The sequence below is a fragment of the Platalea leucorodia genome (genome assembly GCF_965183815.1).
Source record: "Platalea leucorodia genome assembly, chromosome: 4".
Taxonomy (NCBI): domain Eukaryota; kingdom Metazoa; phylum Chordata; class Aves; order Pelecaniformes; family Threskiornithidae; genus Platalea; species Platalea leucorodia.
In genome coordinates, this window is record NC_138826.1 from 37,029,660 (window position 1) to 37,050,676 (window position 21,017).

The 21,017-nt window shown below is 38.8% G+C and overlaps 1 protein-coding gene across 5 annotated transcripts; it reads right to left on the bottom strand.

Annotated features, from left to right (window-relative positions):
• Window positions 1-2,355: 2,355 nt before the first annotated feature.
• Window positions 2,356-20,708, bottom strand: SLC25A16 (solute carrier family 25 member 16; the record flags this gene model as incomplete). Of its 5 annotated transcripts, none has more annotated exons than XM_082311369.1 (9): window positions 2,356-3,849; window positions 5,708-5,776; window positions 6,664-6,826; window positions 7,616-7,682; window positions 8,227-8,348; window positions 15,286-15,349; window positions 17,078-17,211; window positions 19,489-19,581; window positions 20,615-20,708. In XM_082311369.1, 9 exons carry the CDS (start codon window positions 20,706-20,708, stop codon window positions 3,693-3,695), a joined length of 963 nt encoding a protein of 320 aa, XP_082167495.1. In that variant the 3' UTR covers window positions 2,356-3,692. The 5 variants fall into 5 exon arrangements, with proteins under 5 accessions (XP_082167495.1, XP_082167498.1, XP_082167497.1 ...); XM_082311370.1 differs by lacking the exon at window positions 2,356-3,849 and adding an exon at window positions 5,358-5,414; XM_082311372.1 differs by lacking the exons at window positions 17,078-17,211; window positions 19,489-19,581 and having other exon boundaries at window positions 20,615-20,683.
• Between the last annotated feature and the right edge of the window lie 309 nt (window positions 20,709-21,017).

Below are 21,017 nucleotides of genomic sequence, written 5' to 3' on the forward strand. Positions count from 1 at the left end.
AGCCACAGTGTGAGCTGGTTCAGTAAGGTGAGACCAATAAAGCCCATTCATTTCTTTTGGTGGGTTAACCTTTCATCAGATCAGTAGAAGCACCGTGGTATCTAGTCTATCTACCCCGGATGAGGCAAAATGTCAAACAGCACCCAAAGGTGCAGTTAAACAGCAGAATAAAACAGTATAAATTAGCTGCAAGGAAAGCCGTCAGCTTCCTGAACTGATTTACTACACAGCCATGCTAGCACTGTGGTAAGAGAACAGGTCAGATCCTGCCAACAGGAGTGGAAAGGAGAGCAAGAATACAGGAAACCTAACTCGACCAGCCTGAAGCATCCTGGGATCCACCCTGAGGATGCTCAGGGGGCAGTCTGTCACTCACTTCAGTGAAGCGGAGATCTCTGAGCTGAACAGACTCACTCACACTAATTGCACAGAGTAAAAACACAGCTAAGGACCAAGCGCAGAGATCTTTTCTTTTATACCTATTTGAATTGAACAAATATAGTTGCTTTGAGTTGCAAACATAAAAGAAGGCTTATAACAAGTGCCGTGCATGCTCCTTTTTCAGGGAAGGAGGGGAGTAATTTGAAGAGTGTCAATAGAATTTGTCCACTTTGAGGTCTCAGCTCATTTAAATGAGCAAAAAAAGACACCTGGAGAATATTAGTAACGAAATAAATAGAGGCATTGGAATTCATGCAGAAAAAATGGTTCAAATGCATGAAACTTTTCGGTGTAATGACTGCAAACTGAAATATTGGTCATACATATATGCCTTAGTTAGAGCAGGCAAAATTTTCAATTGTAAGAATGTGGAGATGAAGTATGGAGTTTATTTTAAAGACACAATGTTTAATCACTGGAAACAAACCCCCCCGAGACAGATTTTCAAGACTTATCATGGATAAGCCTGTATGAGACTGCCTCACCTGAAGGAGTCCTAAAATGGTGAGGCTTCCTTTTCTACTTTCACGGCAAAGAGTACTGGAAATAGGTGGGTTTAGCAGAATTTAAAAATATTATCCAAGGGTACATAAGCAGTTCTTCACAAAAATAATTACTTCACTGGGTAGAACTATTAGTTATGAGATTATTATTATATGAATTTTTAGGAAATAAAGTCAAAAACAGATATTTAGGTCCCCTCCATTTGCTGAAAAAGTAAACAGAAAAAATAATTAGAGAATATGTGATTAAGGCATAGAAATGAGCTTAGCTGGAGCCTAATCTTGTACTTTTTACTATCTAAAATTAGATGTTGCTTGTTCAGTACACTGAAAATACTGAAGAGGCAGACAAGAAAAGACAAAGGAATAAATCCCTCAGTAGTTCAAAATGAAACCAACCCAGTTTTCATAGGACTGTCACTGGAGAAAGAAAGAGGATTTACAATTAGAGTCCCATGTTTCCATTGTGGTAGTCAGATATTCTAAATAAATTCTGTGTTCTAACTGAATAAGAAATACTTGAATAAGCTTTTCAGAAAGAGTTAGAAATAGCTACTAAAAAAAAAAAAATTTAGAAACTCCAGTCTCCTCCCATCTATCCCCTGGACAAAAGTATTTTTCTTTCATAGACCTTGCTCAAAAGTATTAAAATGCTTCCAAATTTAAAATTATTCATACACTTTTAAATTTTATTTTTAAAAACTATTCCTGAAAATACATCACAGTTTCATCCAGTAGGTCTATTTTTCACATTCAATATCCTACTCAATTATTTAGGGGGCACTTTTTACTGCTCTTTTCCTCTCAAAAGTGAATATGCTGGATTCTGCTTTATTCTGCATAAGAACTGCTTAACTTTTCATGACACAGCTCAAACCTATTTGAGTTCCTCGAATGTATCACTTTTAGTAAAATTAAGATGTAAAACTCTGAATTTAAACATCCTTAACAGTATTAACATAAAGAACTGGCACCTGAGAAGATGCTTATTTGCTCACACAGTAAAACAATACAGGAAAGAAAAATGGCACATTTCTTTTCTTTTTTTTTTTTTTTTTTTTTTTTTTTTTTTTTTTAATACAGTGGATTTAGCTCTCCCACAAGGACTTTTAAAGATTCACTGTGATATTGGTTAGTTTTCCTTTAAGTGAAACTAAGGATCATATGAAAAAATCTTATTTGTTGTCTCTTAATTAAGAATGACTATGTTGTGCAGATTTACCCACAAGGGCAAACATACAGATAATTCCAGAAACATGCATTCGTTCTGGCTGCAACACATACAAATCACACAAAGACATTAGTTCAAAACTTTTAATAAAATAAATTCAAATACATCTCATTCTCTGTCCATAGCTACATTGTTAAATATCAAAGAAATACATACTTTTAAGAAACTGAGGGGGGAAAAAAAAAAAAAAAAAAAAAGAGCCACAAAAGTTGGTATTGAATATATAAATCAAAATCCAGTTTGTCTAATTTGTCAAAATTAAGGAAATCGATCTTACCATCCACCACTTAACATAACCATTACCAATTCTTAAAAGACAGTGCTAAAATATTTACAATAAATAAATAACTTACTTAAAGTAAATGCTTTACAGTTTCCTGAATCAAGTGAGTAAAATCCGGAGTACCAATGCAAATCATGTATAAACAAATCTGGAAAATAATTCCCTCTACAAAAGGAATTGTAGGAGGAGGAAAACATGGAATAGTCTATTGCATACTATACTTTAGAAACAGTACATGTACACATCTACAGACTCCAATACAATCTTCATTTTCTTTTCTTGCGCAGAGGTTGAATATGGTCCATATGCTTAAATAAGTAAATGCAGCAGCATGCAGTCTTGTTTGTCACTGTGTTTTAAGGTAGGGACAAACCTGTTTACACAAGCTAGTACTGGAAAATACATAAAATACTCAGCCTTCGATAAACTGAATTGAGAACATTCAGCTCCACAGAATAGGTACAGAAATGTCTTGTAAGATTAGGCCCATACTAACTGCCTTAAGGAGATCTTTTCTAGCACTTGTCACTCTAAGAGTTCCCCCTGGTTTTTTATGTGTAGATATAGCAATTTTTAGAATAGAACATATGCCAAGAAACTGGTTTCCAAATTGCAAGATTTCTAGTACTGTTAAATACATCTTGTCATTATGTATTAAAACAGTTGAAGAGACTTTCATATGTACCAATCTGAAGATACATGCATTGTTCTTGCATACAGAAAACGTGTACAAAAAAAGAACAAAAAGATTTGTGGTTTGCTGAGTCCAGCTTCTACAGAGCTCACAAGTATGTGAATATGAAAATCATTGCATTTTGTTCGAATCAGTTTATTCAATTTAATTTTTAAAGAAGAACAGATGTCTAACTACTAGCTTAAAAAGCAATACAACCATGTGTGTAACTCCTGGAATGGTGATAAAGCTAAATAACTAACAGCTTGAAACCCATATAAAATGTGGGTGTAATTTTAAAACTGTGTAATTCTTAACATTAATCTAATGAAGCCTAGAAGATCAAGTGCAAAAAAAATGTTTATAGCTAACTAATGTTTATTTTGATCTGTCTCCTGGTTTGACTCCAGGAAATCAACCACATTTTGGCAAATAAAAATGTCAGACAACAACAGTTCCACAGTAACAGATAGCTTTTTTTTAAACTTCAAGTAATTTACTCACCAATATAATTTGAGGACTGATAATGTAGTTTTACAGGAAAGTCTTAAAAAAAAAAAATTAGTTGAGGTGCAAGAATTGTTTCATAAGTTCATATGTGGTAAAAGCCACAGCCTGGGAAGGAATACAACGAATATAATTTAGAGATAAACCACGGTATAATCCTCTTCGTATTCCATGTTGTTGATACACATATTTCAGTGTCTGCACCATTGTACTGGAAAAACAAGAACTCAAATCATTATTGGATACGTATAATCAATAGTCAAAATCACTTTCTTCAAATACAAGACACTTGGTTTACTTGGTTCTTAAGAGATCTATGGAGAAAAAACCCAGGGGACTCCATATAGCAAAGCATTATAGTCTTTTTAGGATTCAGAAGACAAGTCTGAGCTTCTGCAAGAAATTTGGGCACAAGGGCTGCGAATTGGACAGAGGACAGTGCAAGCCCATCTAAAGAAGTTTCAGTCTGAAAATACCTGCCCTAAAAGACACAATAAGACATTTTACACCAGAATAGCTATGCATATTCTGTTGCCTATCTGGCAGGAAGGAGTTGAGAAGCATCAATTCTTCTTACAAATGTAACACAGAGTAACAGAAACATAATTTGCCCAATGTAGCACACACTTCTTGCATGAAAGATCACTATTTAGGGCTTGCATCCCATTCTTCTTCTTTGAGCACAGGATCGTACCTGTCCTTCTAAAGCTCTGCACATAAAATTTATGTTTAGCTCTGTATTCTACATCCTGCATGTGCATAGCTTGCTCCACCATGACACAGGCCTAGTGTTTTCTCTCAAAAGAGAAATGCTAGGATTTGTGTAAGTATATAATATTTGACCTTATTAAAAGCAGAATTTGCAGTATGTATGCAAGGAGAAGGATTTTCCTCACACACTTATATTGAAACTGAGCCAATGGACATTAAATGCAAAGCCCTTGAGTAAAAATCTGTAAGGTGCTCGGTATTTCCAAGCTATTAAAGACATTGCTCTTTGAGAACATCTTCCATATGCCTCAAAGCTTCAAGATTTCCTATTTTTTTTATCCTCTCATCCTCTAAAGACATATATGTCTACTCTGCTTCAAGGCATAGCTCTCTCCAAACACGGTCACAACAATATTGTTAAACTGGGAAGCCCAACATCTGTAAAGGTTGTTCTCACCAATGCAGAAAGTAAAACCCCAAGAACAATTAACACATTTTTGTTTTAAAAGTATCTGGAGTGGAAAATAGCCAAGCAAAAAAAACAACAACAACAAAAAAAAAGCCCAGCAAAACAAACAAAACTTAGGCTGCTAAGGAAAACAGAACAGCAACTTTCACAGTAAGCAACATCTATGTTGTTTATGGAGGGTCACTAAGACAGACTACCGTTAGTAAGATCCAATTCACCATGCAGGAGGTTCACACTACATCACGCTGGATTCAGACATACACAATTCTACAAAATTGAAAGTAACCAAGATAAAACTGTCCTGGAATTGAATTTGGTTGAGGAAATTTGAAATTCAGAAAGTTTTTCAAGATGAGAGCTGATTTAATACTATGATTTTAAGGTTATTATGGTACTTCTACTGGACTGAAGCATATGACTAAAAAACCTGGGAGGAACCCCAGCTACATGTGGGGTGTGGGACGTTACTGTAAATGCAAGAAAGGTCAAATGAAACAGTATTATGTAAACTCATCTTATGGAATAGATTCTGCACCATTAAAAAACACTGAAGTATTTCATTTCAGTAGAAGCATTCAGTCTCTCTCTTAGGGATCCTGCTGATATTAAAGAAAAACACCGCAAGTTGAGTTAAAATACAAAAAAATCCTATGTTACTAATACAAACAGAGTATTAGTAACAAAAGTGCCATTGTGTTTTCAGTTATTTTTTTTAACCCCAGAGTGATAATGGCAGCTTTTGCCTGTGTGGAAACTTATTCATTAAAAGAATGAAGAAATCAACAACATAGTAGTTTGGGTTTGTTTTTTTTTTTTTTAAACTTTAAGAATTTAACTTTGCTCAGACATCTGAGAAATCAGTTACTAAGGATGAAAAGAAAATACTTACAGGCACTTTTCCGAGTCTGGGAGAACTGCTCCTAACTGCATTCGCCTACGAGTTACATCAAGGGGATATCTACAGAGGAGATATTTGAACAGCAGATCAATCAGGTGTGTGATGACTACATGAATATTGTTTTAAAAAGAATACAAAGAAGTCCATGTGCAACCTCCAAGCTCCCTTTTCAGTGAGTCAGGAATCCGGCTCAGATTCTCAACACAGCTGAAAGTTCTCCAAAAAGGGAGACTTCCCCTATACAACCAAAACCAGCAAATCAGATCTCTTAATATATTCCATTTGGCACGAGTAAGGAAGACACATGAAGATCAGATGAGAGTATAAAACAGTCTGTAAAACGCTGGAGGGAGAAGACACCTGAATCGAAAATAAAATTGACAGTTTAAGGATTAATAGAAAATAACATTTGTAATGCAGTGATTTAGTGAAAAATTGATGCCATGTAAGTCCATTAAATTAATTTATTTTATGGACAAAATAAAATATGGCAAGGACAGCATGAGAATGGAGAAAGCAGGCAAGGTAGTAAGAAAAATTAATGCCAAATACAATATCTAAGATTTTTCTTTTTTTAATTGTATGGCTTCACAGGTTACATTGTTTTGAAAATATATTGGAAAAATTCTGCAAATTATGTTCATGGTCAAAATTTCATAGCTTACCAAACGAGATTCCAACTGATTTTAGGAGATTTGTCTGAATTTGTTTAATTGACTCAATGCGTGTATCTTTAAAGACCATGAAGATCAAATAGATATTTAGTAAATGAAACAATAGGAAATAACTGAATTCCAGTGTCTGATTAACCTGACTTAAAAACCTTACTAATAACCAGACTTACATAAAATCATATTCTCAGATAAAAGTTTCTTTAGAATGAAGAACTATATAGGGAAAAAAAACCAAAAAAAAACAAAAAAACAAAAAACAATACCCAAACTTACGATATCGTCTGAGCTATTGCTCCAGCTATGCCACCACACAGCAGATTTACATGTGTTTTCAAAACTAAGACATCGGGATTATCTAATGAAGGCCGTCCAAGCAAGTTTGGTGCTTGAGCAAGTCCAATGCTCTTTAAGGTACCAAAGGTAAAAAATGAAAAACCTAAAAGGAAATTTAATTTTATGTACTTTCACAAAAAAGCAAACTATTTGTTGATTCATCATCATCATAAACAAAATGAAACTATTTTCCAATTCCTTTAGAAGATTTTCTTAAGCAAAAAGAAACAGACAAATAATATTTTGAACTTCCACAGTAACTTCTGTCCAAATGAATTGGTGTTTATAATTAACATTAAAAGAATGATTTCAATAAGCTAGACTGTGGGTTTTAAATTACTGGATTGCTATTAAAAGTAAGTCCTAAGATCTTTTTAACTGAAGAACATCTCTTATCTTTTAAATATGGGTGTAGTTTAGCTGGGCAGTTCTGATGTTCCTCCATCCCACGTCACCCGTTGCTTTAGCTCGTGTAAGTATTCACATAAAAGTCACCAGGAGATGGAGCCAATACAGAGGCTCTAAGCCTCCATCTGTAGAGCGCTCTGCTCTTTCATGGATCTACGTATTTAAGAGAAATATCCTACATGCTTTCTTGTGGGAAAACTGGGAAGCAGAAGAGAAAGAACCCCTGCTTTACCTCTCTTCCTCTCAACTCCAAGTTTCAGAAAAGCTAGGCTTTGCCTACTGAAGATACTTTAACACACACTGATCAATTCTAGATTAAGATTGAAGAGTTGCAAATGCTTCTACTGGCCTCCCCTCTCCATTCAGTAAAAACCAGAATGCTTGATTTTAACAGAAGTTAATTAACTAGGTGTGCAAATATATTACATAAATTTAGTAGTGCACATAACTGCTGAAGGACTGCCACGTTCTGTTTTGAACTTACCCGCGTATGGTGCCATTCCTACAACAGTTGGCATCAGCCCTCTGTAGAACCCACTAAAACCACCTTCCTTTGAAAGAAAGAGACGAGTACATTTGCGGCAAGAAATACAAGAAATGCCTTAACAAGTTATACGACTGTTCATACTGATACATATGACAGCAATCTGACTAGCATCATCTAGCACCAAGGAGCTAATACCAAGTTCCATTTCTTGTGCCTGAAGAATTGAGGGGACAACTGCCTGGCTCCACAGGAGATAAGAGACATGAAAATGAAGGAGAAAAATCTACATCCAACATCATAATCTAGCAGACATCTCTGCATTATACATATCCCTCCTCCCCAAATTTTTTTGTATCACTATTACTTGTTCTTGAAAAGCAACTTCTCTCTGCTGTCTTTGACCTCCCACTTACATAAGTCTTGGCTACATCTTAGCAGCCTAAGTAGAAGGAAGCATCCAGATAATTTTTTTAATATTTTTTTATATAATGTGCACGCAATGAAGTCATGTTATTTTCCACCAAGCCACTATTTTCAATGCAGTGCAACATTCTTTAAAAAGAGCATATTTTGCTTTGACAGGACTGAAGATTAAAAGAAAAAAATACCTTTGTGTAAATCATCTTGAATGCATGGATAATTCCCATGTACTTGTGTTCCCCTTTTACTTGGAATGCCAGACGAACTCTAACCATATCAAGAGGGTAAGTACAAATCACTGCTGTAATACCTTTATTAAAAACAAAAACAAAACAAGCAAACAAAACTCACCTACACCTTATCTGATTCTAGGATTATTTTGAAAATTATAATTTCCTTTTGTGGCAGTGAATATAATAGCATATACAAATTATTTTGTTAAAGAAACACTTAAAGTCACTTATAATCAGCAAATAGGAACACTACCTTCAGCAACACACAAAGGATTTATGTTTATACTTGGTGTTCACTGAAGCTGCACACCTAGGCTTTGATTTTCCAAAGATTTATGGGCCTAACTATATTCACATGAGCAATCTTATTTAAGTCCAAGGCTCATAAGCATCAGGCTAGTCAAGTGCATCAGCTTTACTGGATTGCAATCATGAAACCTAATCCTACCATATCTTAAAAAAAAAAAAAAAAAAATCAAACCACAAAATTTACATGTTTAATTTCAAAAAGGTTGTGTCAGAATTTGATGTGATTACTGGATATAGATACATGTATCTATCTACTGCATCTGAAAATACCAAATATATTCTAATGACATTTAAAATAAAGTCAGGATCATACTGATAAAGAGTACATAACAGCATTATATTACTGCATTTTAATACTTTGTGTTACACCAGCACTCTGACAAAAAAGCTATTTCTAAACTTAAGATGCCAAAAAAATAAAATCTTAGGATTCATCCAGTTATGAACTGCTTCAAAACTGATTAGATGCTGACCAACTTGTAATTTTGGAAACAGAACTCCAGTACAGAGAACAACTCCTCTAACAGTTACCTGAATAACAAATTCTTTCCTACTGCTAGTTTTTGAGGTAAACCACTCAAATGCTGACAAATGATTTGGAGGGAATAGTTAAAACAGTTTACTAAAAACAGAGGTCATTTTCTGGTGGTATACCACTGTCACTAAAAAAAAAAAAACAAATGCTGGGAAAAGAAGAAAAAGAAAGCAAAAACCTTTGTGATTGTCTTCTAGCAGCTGCTCTGATTTAGCTAAACACCACCCTTAAAAACGGGCCCTACAGAAGATAAGCACACTTTTTATGCTGGCAGGTAATTGCCACTTCCTCTTAGGTTTTAATAGTCTCTTAATGATATCTCTTTTTGTAGGTGTATCATTTCCCCTCCTTTCCACAAGGTCAAGAGAAAACCACAACAGGGAGGGGGAAAAGAAAAAAAAACAACAAACAAACCAACAACAAAACCCAAACACAACACAACTCCAGCACACACACTCTTCATAACCTTTATGTTTGGAAAGAAAAAAAAGCAACTTTAGTAAGCTGAATGATCTGACAGCAGATATCAGGATTAGATGGGGAGGGGCGGGGAAAAAAAAAAAAATGAACACCGTAAGTGAGCTATCCAAAAAGCTGACACAGGTCAACTGTCAATTGAGAGTAAAGTTTGTGGCCTTCCGGAGTATCCTACCAGTAATTTATTTTAGAAGACAAAAACATCTCGTTCAGAGATTTTGGACGATTCCTCTGAACAAAAAGCAGACATCTGCACTTGATTTCTGATGTTATCTCACCCATAGGGTTCAAAAGTTGGAAGCTGCAAAACACCAAAGCAACTTTAGGACTGTTTCCACTGACCTACATTATTAAATGCAATCCCTCAGACTACAGCCTTTTCCTAATGGATTACCTGAGATGTCCAGAAATACTGTAAAGTGGATGAATTCAAGCAGTTTAAAAAAAAAATTTTTTAAAAAAGGAAAAAAAGCTTTTACAGAGATTAAGAGTTCACAGGAAAGTCATCCCACTTCAGAAAACAGACTTTATCCCCCTTCTCTTTCCAATCATGCACTGACATGTATCCAGGAATATTCTCTGAACAAAGGCTAGCAAACAGACCAACCAAGAGCTCGGTGAATGCACTAACTAGTGAACACATTCCAAAAGTAGTACAACTGAAAAAAAACCCAATCAGATGGAACTGAAAGAAACCATATGTAGTAAGGATTTAAATAGGATTTTTTTTTTTTTTTTTTTTTTTTTTTTACTTAAAATCCTCTAGCCATGAATTCTGGAAGAAAACATGATTTCTAACATCAGCCACAAAATATGCTTTCTTGAAGCAACTGGGAGAGGCATGTTACTGCTTACTGTTCATATAAGCAAAATGTACATACAAGGGATCAAGATTTCCTTTGGGGCTCAGAAGAGACACTATCCTTCCTGCAAGGAATGGTGGCCAGCTTTGGGACACAAAGTCACTGTGGTGAAATCTACAAAATTACTAATCTCATCTCTACTCCCTAAATATTATGACTTATCAGAAGTCAGACCACAACATCTTAAGGCTGATTACCTGTCTTGAGGAAGCAAAGTCTACCCAAGTAACAAGAGTTGAGCCAAAAATCTCTCCCACGGTTGGTTAAACAGGACAGAATTGCAAGTATCTCAACAGTTAAGAGATACATACTGCAATTCCCACTATCTGACCTGAAATAATCATAATAGAGCAATGTAGCTCCTCCCTCCTTTAAGAAACCACTTCTTCAAAAAAAGCAAAATACTACATTGCAAATGCTGACTCAGAAGTCAAGGAAGTCAAGGGAAGACCATTCTTCACTTACCACATTGTCCTCAAGCACCTTTGACCACTCTTGGGGACAAGATACTGGGTTACACAGACCTTTACTGAGACTTAGCGTCAATGAAGCACAACAGGAATTAGACTGTCCTTGATTTGCTTCCCAGGCTTTGGGAGTTAACAATGAGATTAGGTGGACAAAGATTTACCTCTGTCTCCCAATTTCCCTACTATTCCTCCATTCTTAGTAATTTTCTTTCTTTGAAAATTAAAAAAAAAAAAAAAAAATCTGGAGCAAGAAAAAAAAAAAAACCAAACAAGTGAAATACATTTATAAAGATCAGGTACTGTAAACATATCTGATAGGCAAGTTTTTATGACTTCTGTATCATGCTCTCTGTACTTTATCAATAACTACATAGATCAAATTAAGTATTACCAAGTGATTCAGAGGTATACAATTCATAAAGCGATAAGCACAAGTCATAGCCTTGAACTGCAGAAGATATGCTCCTTAACTAGTATAAAGCAGATTAATTTATCAAGGAGGCATCTTCTGAACAAATCAAAGCTTCAGAAACTATACATACAGAGAAATAGCTGATGACAAAGAATATTTATCAGACAGGTTAAAGAACTCCCCGATTTACAAGTCCTAATATTTCTAGACCTCCAGTATATAATTCTGTTTCTTTCTGAACTGCACCTGAAGAAATAAACAGCACAGATTCTTTTAAAATGTTGACTCAACTAGGTAACTGTTAATTACATGCTATTTAAAATTGAGACAGCAGGATCCTCCTCAATCAGTACTGTTTTCCAATTGCTTTTACTAAAAGTAAAAAAGATAAAAACAAAACATGCTTTCTGTATCAGTTTCATGGAACTCGAGTTTATTCTAGATAACATCTAGTCTTTTTCAGCTTTTTTTGTTGTGAAGTTAATGAAGCGCAGGGGAGGAAATACACATTTCTGTGTTTTAATCCAGATTTTTCAATTAGAAAACTAAAACAATATTTAGATTTGCAAAATCATCCTGTGATACAGGTGTTGTTTGATCATTTTGTTTCCTAAACCCCACTAACCTCTATGATTTCTCTATCTTCTCCCCAGCTCTGTCTTTCCTTAAAAGAAGTTATACACCATTTATCTGTTAATGAGGTGTTACAGCTGAAATTTGAATCACACAAGGCTCAGGAAATTCAGAGTTAAAGTTTCCACAGTAACTTTAACTTGGCCTCCTTAAATATATGCATTACAAAAGGTTTTTCTTTTCTCTCACTCCACTACCCCCATCCTCATTGCCTTGTTTTTCCCTGTGGATATGCTTTTGATCCTGTTTATCAGTTACAGAAGATACTCAAATGTTCCCCACCACTTCGAAGCTGATTCGGGTCTGTTGACTGCTAGTAATGTTGGAAACACTGACATAAGCAAGATTGAAGTATCAGTAGCATACAAAGAGGTGAAAGCAGACAGCTGTGTGGCTAGATGGTGTAGAGGGGACAAAAAGGAAAGGGAAACAAGGGCTATCCATTTTCAACTGCATAATATTGGATTCCAGGAAACTGTGAAGACCCCTCTCCACCAACACTGGGGTGCATGCAGCTCAGTCTTCTTTAGTCACTTAAACTTGGAAGAAACAAAATAATATCCCTTATTGGAGCCACCAAGAGACTAAGCCACAGGACTTAAAGCAAGAAATTACCAATTGATTTTAAAAGTATTTTCTTATTTTGTTTGCAAGTCTAGAGAACTTAGAATCATAGAATGGTTTGGGTTGGAAGGGACCTTAAAGATCATTTGGTTCCACCCCCCGCCATGGGCAGGAACACCTTCCACTAGACCAGGTTGCTCAAAGCCCCATCCAACCTGGCCTCAAACACTTCCAGGGATGGGGCATCCACAGCTTCTCTGGGCAACCTGTTCCAGTGCCTCACCACCCTCACAGTGAAGGATTTCTTCCTTATCTCTAATCTCAATCTACCCTCTTTCAGTTTAAAGCCATTACCCCTTGTCCTATCACTACAGGCCCTCATAAAAAGTCCCTCTCCAGCTTTCTTGTAGGCCCCCTTCAGGTACTGGAAGGCTGCTCTAAGGTCTCCCCGGAGCCTTCTCTTCTCCGGGCTGAACAACTCCAACTCTCTCAGCCTTTCCTCATAGGAGAGGCATTCCAGCCCTCTGATCATTTTTGTGGCCCCCCTCTGGACCCACTCCAACAGGTCCATGTCCTTACGTTGGGTGCCCCAGAGCTGAACACAGTGCTCCAGGTGGAGTCTCATGAGAGCAGAGTAAAGGGGCAGAATCACCTCCCTCGACCCGCTGGTCATGCTTCTTTTCATGCAGCCCAGGATACGGTTGGCTTTCTGGGCTGCAAACACACATTGCTGGGTCACGTTGGGCTTCTTTATCAACCAACATCTGCAAGTCCTTCTCCTCGGGGCTTCTCTCAATCCGTTCTCCACCCAGCCTGTATTTGTGCTTGGGATTGCCCAGACCCAGGTGCAGGACCTTGCACTTGGCCCTGCTGAACTCCATGAGGTTTGCACAGGCCTGCCTGTCAAGGTCCCTCTGGATGGCATCCCTTCCCTCCAGCATGTCAACCTCACCACACAGCCTGGTGTCGTCAGCAAACTTGCTGAGGGTGCACTCCATCGCACTGTCCATGTTGCTGACAAAGATGTTGAACAGTGCAGTCCCAATACCGACCCCTGAGGAATGCCACTCGTCACTGGTCTCCACTTGGACATGGAGCCGTTGACCGCAACTCTTTGAGTGCGACCATGCAGCCAATTCCTTATCCACCGAGTGAACTTCTGTATCAGATTTCAAACTCTATGCTCTTCTCCGCGCCTCCTTCCTCCCCTATATCTTCTTGGCATACTCAATATAAACCCTCCCTTCTTATTTATCCAATGAATATCCCAGAAAGCAGTTAATGCCACCAAGTAAACAAATAGTAAGACACTCACATGTGATACTATTACTATACCTGACTGCTATATTCATTTCACCACACACCTAAGTCTAGCTCATCTACTCAGTTTTGGGGTTCTCAACACTGGACTACTGAGTATATCGTACTTAAATGCACCACACAAAGCATTTTATTTGATCATGGTTTCCAGATGGTACTGTATATTAATTTTATTTCTGTTACACTAACTACACAAAACAGATTTAACCAGTAAGGTGCTTAAAATGATGCCAGATGCCATTAATTTATCTACGCAAAGAATTCCAGCATGTCCAACACTGACAGTTAAGCTGATTATTCAGTGTTTTCACAGTGCCTCACAAGTCAGGTTCCAGGTCTCTAACAAGGCTCCTGAAAAAGCTAATAATAAGCTTTTTTTTTTTTTTTTGGGGGGGGGGGGGGTGTTCTTTAGTACAGTTAAAGCCAGGGGGAAGACAGAAAAAAAAGAGGGGGGGGGGGGAAATATGGTTCTTTTCCACTTCTTTCAGATAGAAAGCCAGCCAGGTTCTGGAACATATTGTGCTAAATGGGTTTTGCTAGTTTTTAAGATCTCTGAATTGTTTCATTTCATTGTCTTTCCTTTTTGTCTGATGGCATGCAAAGCCAAAATACTTTCATGAAGTCCTCCTAGTTTAACTAAAGGTAGTTTTAACAAACCCCAGTATTTTTATTGCAAAAGCAGCTAAATATTAATACTCATTTCATAACTACTTAAGGACTGTCACTAGACAGTGTTAAGCCTGTTTTACAAAGTAAAAGCACACAAAGAACCACCTTGATTAAAAATCAGTCCGCTATTACTTACCTTTCCCTGGTTTTTCTTAGCTACTTTTGGCTGAATGACTAGCAAGAGGAAAATGGAAATGTATAATCATACTATATACTGGCAGCTTACAAGTGGGGCTTTTCTGCTGCTATTGCACTAATTGATAAATGATGTTTTTTAACGTTCACACATATGCTCTAAAGAGTATCACGACAATCCTGTGTCGGATGTTAAGTATAGATGTTTCTGGCAAATACAAAGAATCCACCCATTTAAGAAGCTGCAGTTCTCTATTTCTATGGGCTTATTCTCAACGTAGTAGCAGTGGCAGACAGGCCGATGAGACGATTCTACTAAAACCTGCATCTTTATACTTCATCTTGATGACACTGGATTTTTCATTTTTTAAAAGCCATAATAAACACTATAAAACTGTGCTTTACAACATAGCACAAAATTCAGTGCTTGAACAAATATATTTTAAAGAATACTCTTAGACAAACAGTTTTCAATTAGGCAACTAGTTGTTACATTAACCATTTACTAGTATTTTTGCATAATACAAATTTGCAACAGTTTGACCTGAAAACACAACAAATCATCCTCTAAACAAATATTAACTTTTCAGCAAAAGGGATGTCTGAAATTCAAGTACAAAACTATACCTGCCATGGATCCAGCCATTAATCGATGCACATGCCCTGAAATCCCAAGTTGCTTCTTTATTACCTACAAAATACGGAACATTTACAATAGTCGTATATCAGAAAATACAGGGAAGTACATCACACAGTTTATTAGCACATTAATGCAAACTCTATAGCTGTTTCCAAGAAGTTTACAACACTACAAATTCAAACCAGAGCACTTAATTACTGTTAAAAGAATTTTCTGAACATTGCTGCTGTTACCAATTTCTCAGTAGGAACACAAAATTGCTAAGATTCTACTAACAAGGCAGAACGATTAGTTGACAGTATTTGTACCGTTTACTTCAGAAACTAGATTAATTGTTTATTTAGTTATCTTTAATGTGTGTCAAACAAGGCAAACTGAATACTATCCTTGTTGCGTGATAGAGAGCAAAGGACACTGAGCAAAGTTGAAACGTGACACGTTTGAGAAAAGTAAATTTTTCTTCCATGCACAGCCTGTGAAATGTACTCCTATAAAGATATTTTTTAAGACTTTAACTGGATTTAAAAAAAAAAAAAAAAAGAGAGAGAGAGAGAGAAGAAAGAAATTGGACAAGCATTTGAGAGCAAGAACTTCCAAAGTTACATTATGTCCTGGAAGGAAGTTAGAAACTAGTTTCCAGGCTTTTATCAAATAACTGAGACTATTTAAGAAGCAGTTATTGCTATAAAGAAGATAATTTCCTATCTTCCTTCTTTAAGAATTGGGGTTTTTTTCCCCTTTTACACATTCCTGCAAAACATCTTGAATGTTTGTTGTCAATTAATAGATAAAAGAATCTGCTATGATGCTAAATGGTTTCTTGAAATTTGCAGATTCATAAATCATTTCATTATAAAGCATGGCATGCAGTCTTTTATTTAATACAACATGAAACAAGCATAGCTCAACAGCCTTTATGATTACACCACAAAAAAAGAACATATGAAACTCACTACAGTTACTTCTTTGCATCAGCCTTCTGAAATTTGCTCTTTAGGGAAGGGAACCACAATTTCAATCTCACTGTCTTCAGGAAAGATCATGCAAGTTACTTCACTGGGTACTAAATCTGACCTTTCAAACACAGCATTCCTCATCGCTAACCGTAAAATGGTATTTTTCACCACATATAAGCAATGTTTAAAAACATGTTCATGCTAACACCTGACCTCCAAAAGATGTTGCAGGGATTTATTATGTATTTATTACGAAAGAGTAAATGCATGAGAGCAGAAAGGAATCCACAAATCTTGGGGGACCCTGAAATGAGCATTTTCTCTTCCAGGTCATTTTTATCTAGAGCCTGACATAGTCATTTGTCAGGTCAAATATAACAGTCATATCCAGACAGACTTTCAAGTTTAGGTTGTTCCATCCGTCAAGTACTAAGAATCCCAACACAATTTAAGAAAGAGGTTCCATTTTACATTTTGTTCCTGCATTAGTCACAAAGGGCTACCTTCTAGCATTACAAATAGCAGCAGACTTTTAATTACTTTTTTCTTTCATTAAAAAAAAAAAAAAAAAGTATTACTCTCAACAATACAAAAGTCCCAAAATCGGTGGGAATTTTTTTTCCGTAAGCAACACTGCAAACAGTTTCACTGTTGCCCTGGCATTTTTATTGGGTAGATTCAGATAAAATTAAGCAACCTTAGAAAAAGACATGCAACTAATTAATAAGACAGAAAAGTTTCAGTGTTAGTTTCGATCACTTAAAGAATCTGTATTCATTGTAGGCAGAAAAAAAGACAAGGAAAACAAAATAAATTTAACTACCTTTTTATATTGGTCAAATGCCATAAACTGAATTGCGCCATACGGAAAGATTCTAATCATCATTGCCCCGTTTCCTTTATACAGCCCAAGGTAACCTTCCTTTTTGGGGACAGCACACAATGTAGAAAACACTCCTGCCAGCAATACAAAAAGAGGTATTGAACAATTACACTGGGGGGAGGGGGGGGGGGGGAATCAAGTATTACTGACAATAAGAAAGTATGCATAGAACTAAGGCCAGATCATGTTGCTCATCTAACTATGGAGAGTGGAAAATCCACTTTCAATGCCCAAACATTGCCAGAAGCAGGAGGTTTAAGGTTAAGTTTTATCAGCCTTCTCACCTCCCAGACTCAGTGGACCTCTTTCTGAATTCATGCATTTCAGGCCCCGTGACTTGCCTGGACCGCAAGCAATCCTACTGCAGATGATACTATCCTCCCCCAGAAGCTAATACTAGCAACAGAATGAAGGAAACTGGTCGACTTGCAATTCAGTCAATTCAAAATAAATAAATAAATAAGTACTTAAAAATCTAAAACCACAGGAGAACAATCCAATGTTACTACATGCTGAATTACAGATTAAATGTCATCACTGAGGAAATGAAGTAAACAAGTTTAAGACTCTCATTACTTACAACTTAAACATCTCACACTTCCTGTCCCAGAGTTGTTGCAATAAGAAGCAATCCTATTCCCTTTTAACAAGTGGGAAACAATGCAAGATCACACAAAGTTTGGGAAAAACCTACAGTTTTATTATAAACATATTCTTAGTTATGCACAATTGCTAGCGAATTGACTTTTTCTTTTGTAAAGGAATAAACTGTAACAGTTAAACAGTTTTCATTCATATGCAACTACTTAATAATATAGGAGCTGAACATGAAAAAGGCTTACACATTTATCTTACTTTCAGGCAGAAAAAGAGAGTGGTTGACAAACTTTCCTTTGAAGTTTAAATAAAGCAAGTATTAATTACTTTCTGGGGTTCTAAGAATACAATATTAAACGTATTTTTAAGATGTCACGATTATTAAATGCCTCTGAAAATACTTATGCCATAATTAGAATTTCTCTCTACCCTGGAATGATGAGTTACTGTTCTTATTTCTTAAAACACATGCTCTGAGATCCACGTGGCACAAACTCCACAGAGCCAGGGCAGTAAAAACATTTAGTGAGGACTTTGATGAACGAATCCATAGTGTCTCTGCACTGAAAGGTATCCCATCCACATAATTTTCTTTTTTGCCTACATGTAACAAGGACATGCATTCAAGTCAGACACATTTCTAATAATCAGAATCCTATCTAACACCCTAAATAGGGAAGCATATAAGATTTTACATGCCAATTATGGCACAGTACAAAGCAAATGGAAACTAAGTCTCCGTCTGACTAATCTCAGTCAAACCACTTACTTCAGCCTTCAATTCTTAGACTGCAGATTTGAGTGCATACTTATGTGACTGTGTTACCAAAATGCCACATTACTTGTGTTTCCCTTTTTGGTACAGTGAAGTGCATATATAGCCCTTGAACTTTGTTTCAAGATTAATTTTTCCAGCCTTTAAAAAAAAAAAATTATCTTTGGTCTCTAAGTTAAAAATTCCAAAGTTTCATTACATGTAAACTTAACCAACTCAAATTTTTTTCTTTTTGACAACTGTAACATGCATAAATTTCAGAACATGAGTTATAACCTATTTCAAGAACATATGACATAAAATGCCTCAAATACTATGCACAAGAGGGCACTGTTACAACCCCACAGAGAATGGTTCGGAACACGCCGACAACTGTGAGTTTATCCTCTCACCATGATGCAACACAGATGCCAAATACAGACCACCTGCACCTTACGCCAAGCACAGAACCACTTCTAGCTTCAATTCACATCAGCCACGCTGCAGGCTGCGAGCGTAAGCGCACGTGAGTCTTGCAGGGTTCGGCGGTCACTGTCTTGTCATCACCAGCCCCCGTGAGGGCTACCGGGCTCTGAAAGGCACCGATTCCCACAGCCCCTGGAAACGGGCCATCGCTGTGGCAGACTGCAGCAGTTACCAGGGGTGACAGTTTTTACACAAGCGATCCAAGCTTTGAACCTGTGATTACCAGTCTCCTGCTGGCTTCAGGAAGGGGAACATCAAGCCTAGCTCTTACGTGCCTTATTAAGGATTATTCTGACATCTCAATCTCTAATACATCAACCAATACTGCAACTTACTCGCCTTGTTTTTCTTTTTAAATACTAACAAAACATAGCAAAGAGACTAACCAGGCCGATACAACCTTCTGTCTGATTAGCACCTTTTTTTATCAGCCACATCGCTGAATAAATCAACATACCCAAACCATACGCATTGCATTTAAAACCAAAAATTAGACACGCAGCAGCCATCTTACCTAGATGTTTGTAATGGTGGTTATGAGCTTGCAGCAAAATCTTTACTCGATCCAGTGGTGCAGTAGTTGTTTTGGCACAACATCCTGCAACACCTTTCCAAGAGGGGAAAAAGAAGAGTGACGGCATGCAAAAGTTCTTTATGTCAGCAGATATATAAGGGATTATTCTAATGTACTTTTAAATTGAATAGGTGAGGAGAAACTAATTAGGACCTCAAAAAAGCCCCGATGACAAGTAAACAGCCGCTATTACAAGTATGTTACAAAACCCTTAAAGCCATCACGAAATGTGTAAGCTACTTTTCCAGATTACAAAAACCCAGGCCGCCGTCTCCCAGCTGCTGAAGTCACAGCAGAAGCTTTCAGAGAAAGTTACTGGGGAGTTTTCCGCCCCGCTTGCTCCCTCCCCGCTGCGGAGAACAGCCGTAGCTGCTCTCCCAGGGGAGCGGGCTCCGTGCCCGCCGTGTACCCCGCGCTGCTCCAGAGCGAGATCCAACAGCGAGCGCGGCCTGGCGTGAAAACTTTAAATAACCCAAACATCCTCCTAGCCCCTTGCAAGCCAGGCAGCTGGGATGACACCCTATAGGAAGAAAAAATAGGCTTTTTCTCTGAGAGGTTAATAACGTGGGGCTGCGTTTGCTAGGCTGCCCCCGCTTCGCACCACCTTCATCCTCACAACAGCCGCCGCGGCAGCGTCGGGAGGCGGACACCCCGCCGCCCCCGAGCACCCCAGCGAGGCCTCGGGCTCCTGGAACACTGAGCTGGCGACTGCTCGGGGCTCCTCGCCGGTTCCGACACACGTGCGAGTCACTCGCCCGTAGCGAGTCACCTGCGCTGGCACATGAGGGGAAGGAAGGGGGAAAAAAAGAGCGCGCCCCGCTTCCCCCGGAGACGACGGCGGCTTCCCCGGGGATGCTGACACGGAAGCGACCTCCGCCGGCCTGCCGCACCGCCCCCGGGCCCCGGCCGCCCGGCAGGGCGGTGCGGCCTCGCTGGGGCCCGGCCCGGCGCGGCTCCCCTGCTCTCCCCCGGCAGAGCGCGGCCCCCCGCCCCTGGCAGCCGGCGGGAGGCCCGGAGAGACCGGGCACCGCACGCCGCCGGGCAGGGGCGCGCCCGGGGCACCCACCTCCGGCGATGAAGGAGCGCAGCCAGTAGAAGTCGCGGCGCGCCGCGCTCGGGGGCAGCGCGGCGCCGGGCCCCGCCGCCGCCGGGGAAGCCATGGGGCAGGGCCGGGCGCGGGAGGCGGGCGGCGGCGGCTCCCTCAGGCGGCGGGCGGGCAGCGCATGGTGCCGCGCGGCGCCCCCGCCGCGGCGCAGGGGCGGAGCTCGGGGCGGCCCCCGCCGTCACTGCGGTCCCGGCCGCGCCGAGCCACGGCCGGGGCCCGCGGGCCGCGCCGCGGCGCCTGCCGATCGCGTCAGAGGCGGCGGTTGCGGGGCGGCCCGCCCCGCCGCCGCCTCCCCTGGGCCGGCCGCGGGTCGCCCGGGCGAGGCCCGAGGTAACCCGCCCGCAGCCGCCGGTTCCCACCTCTG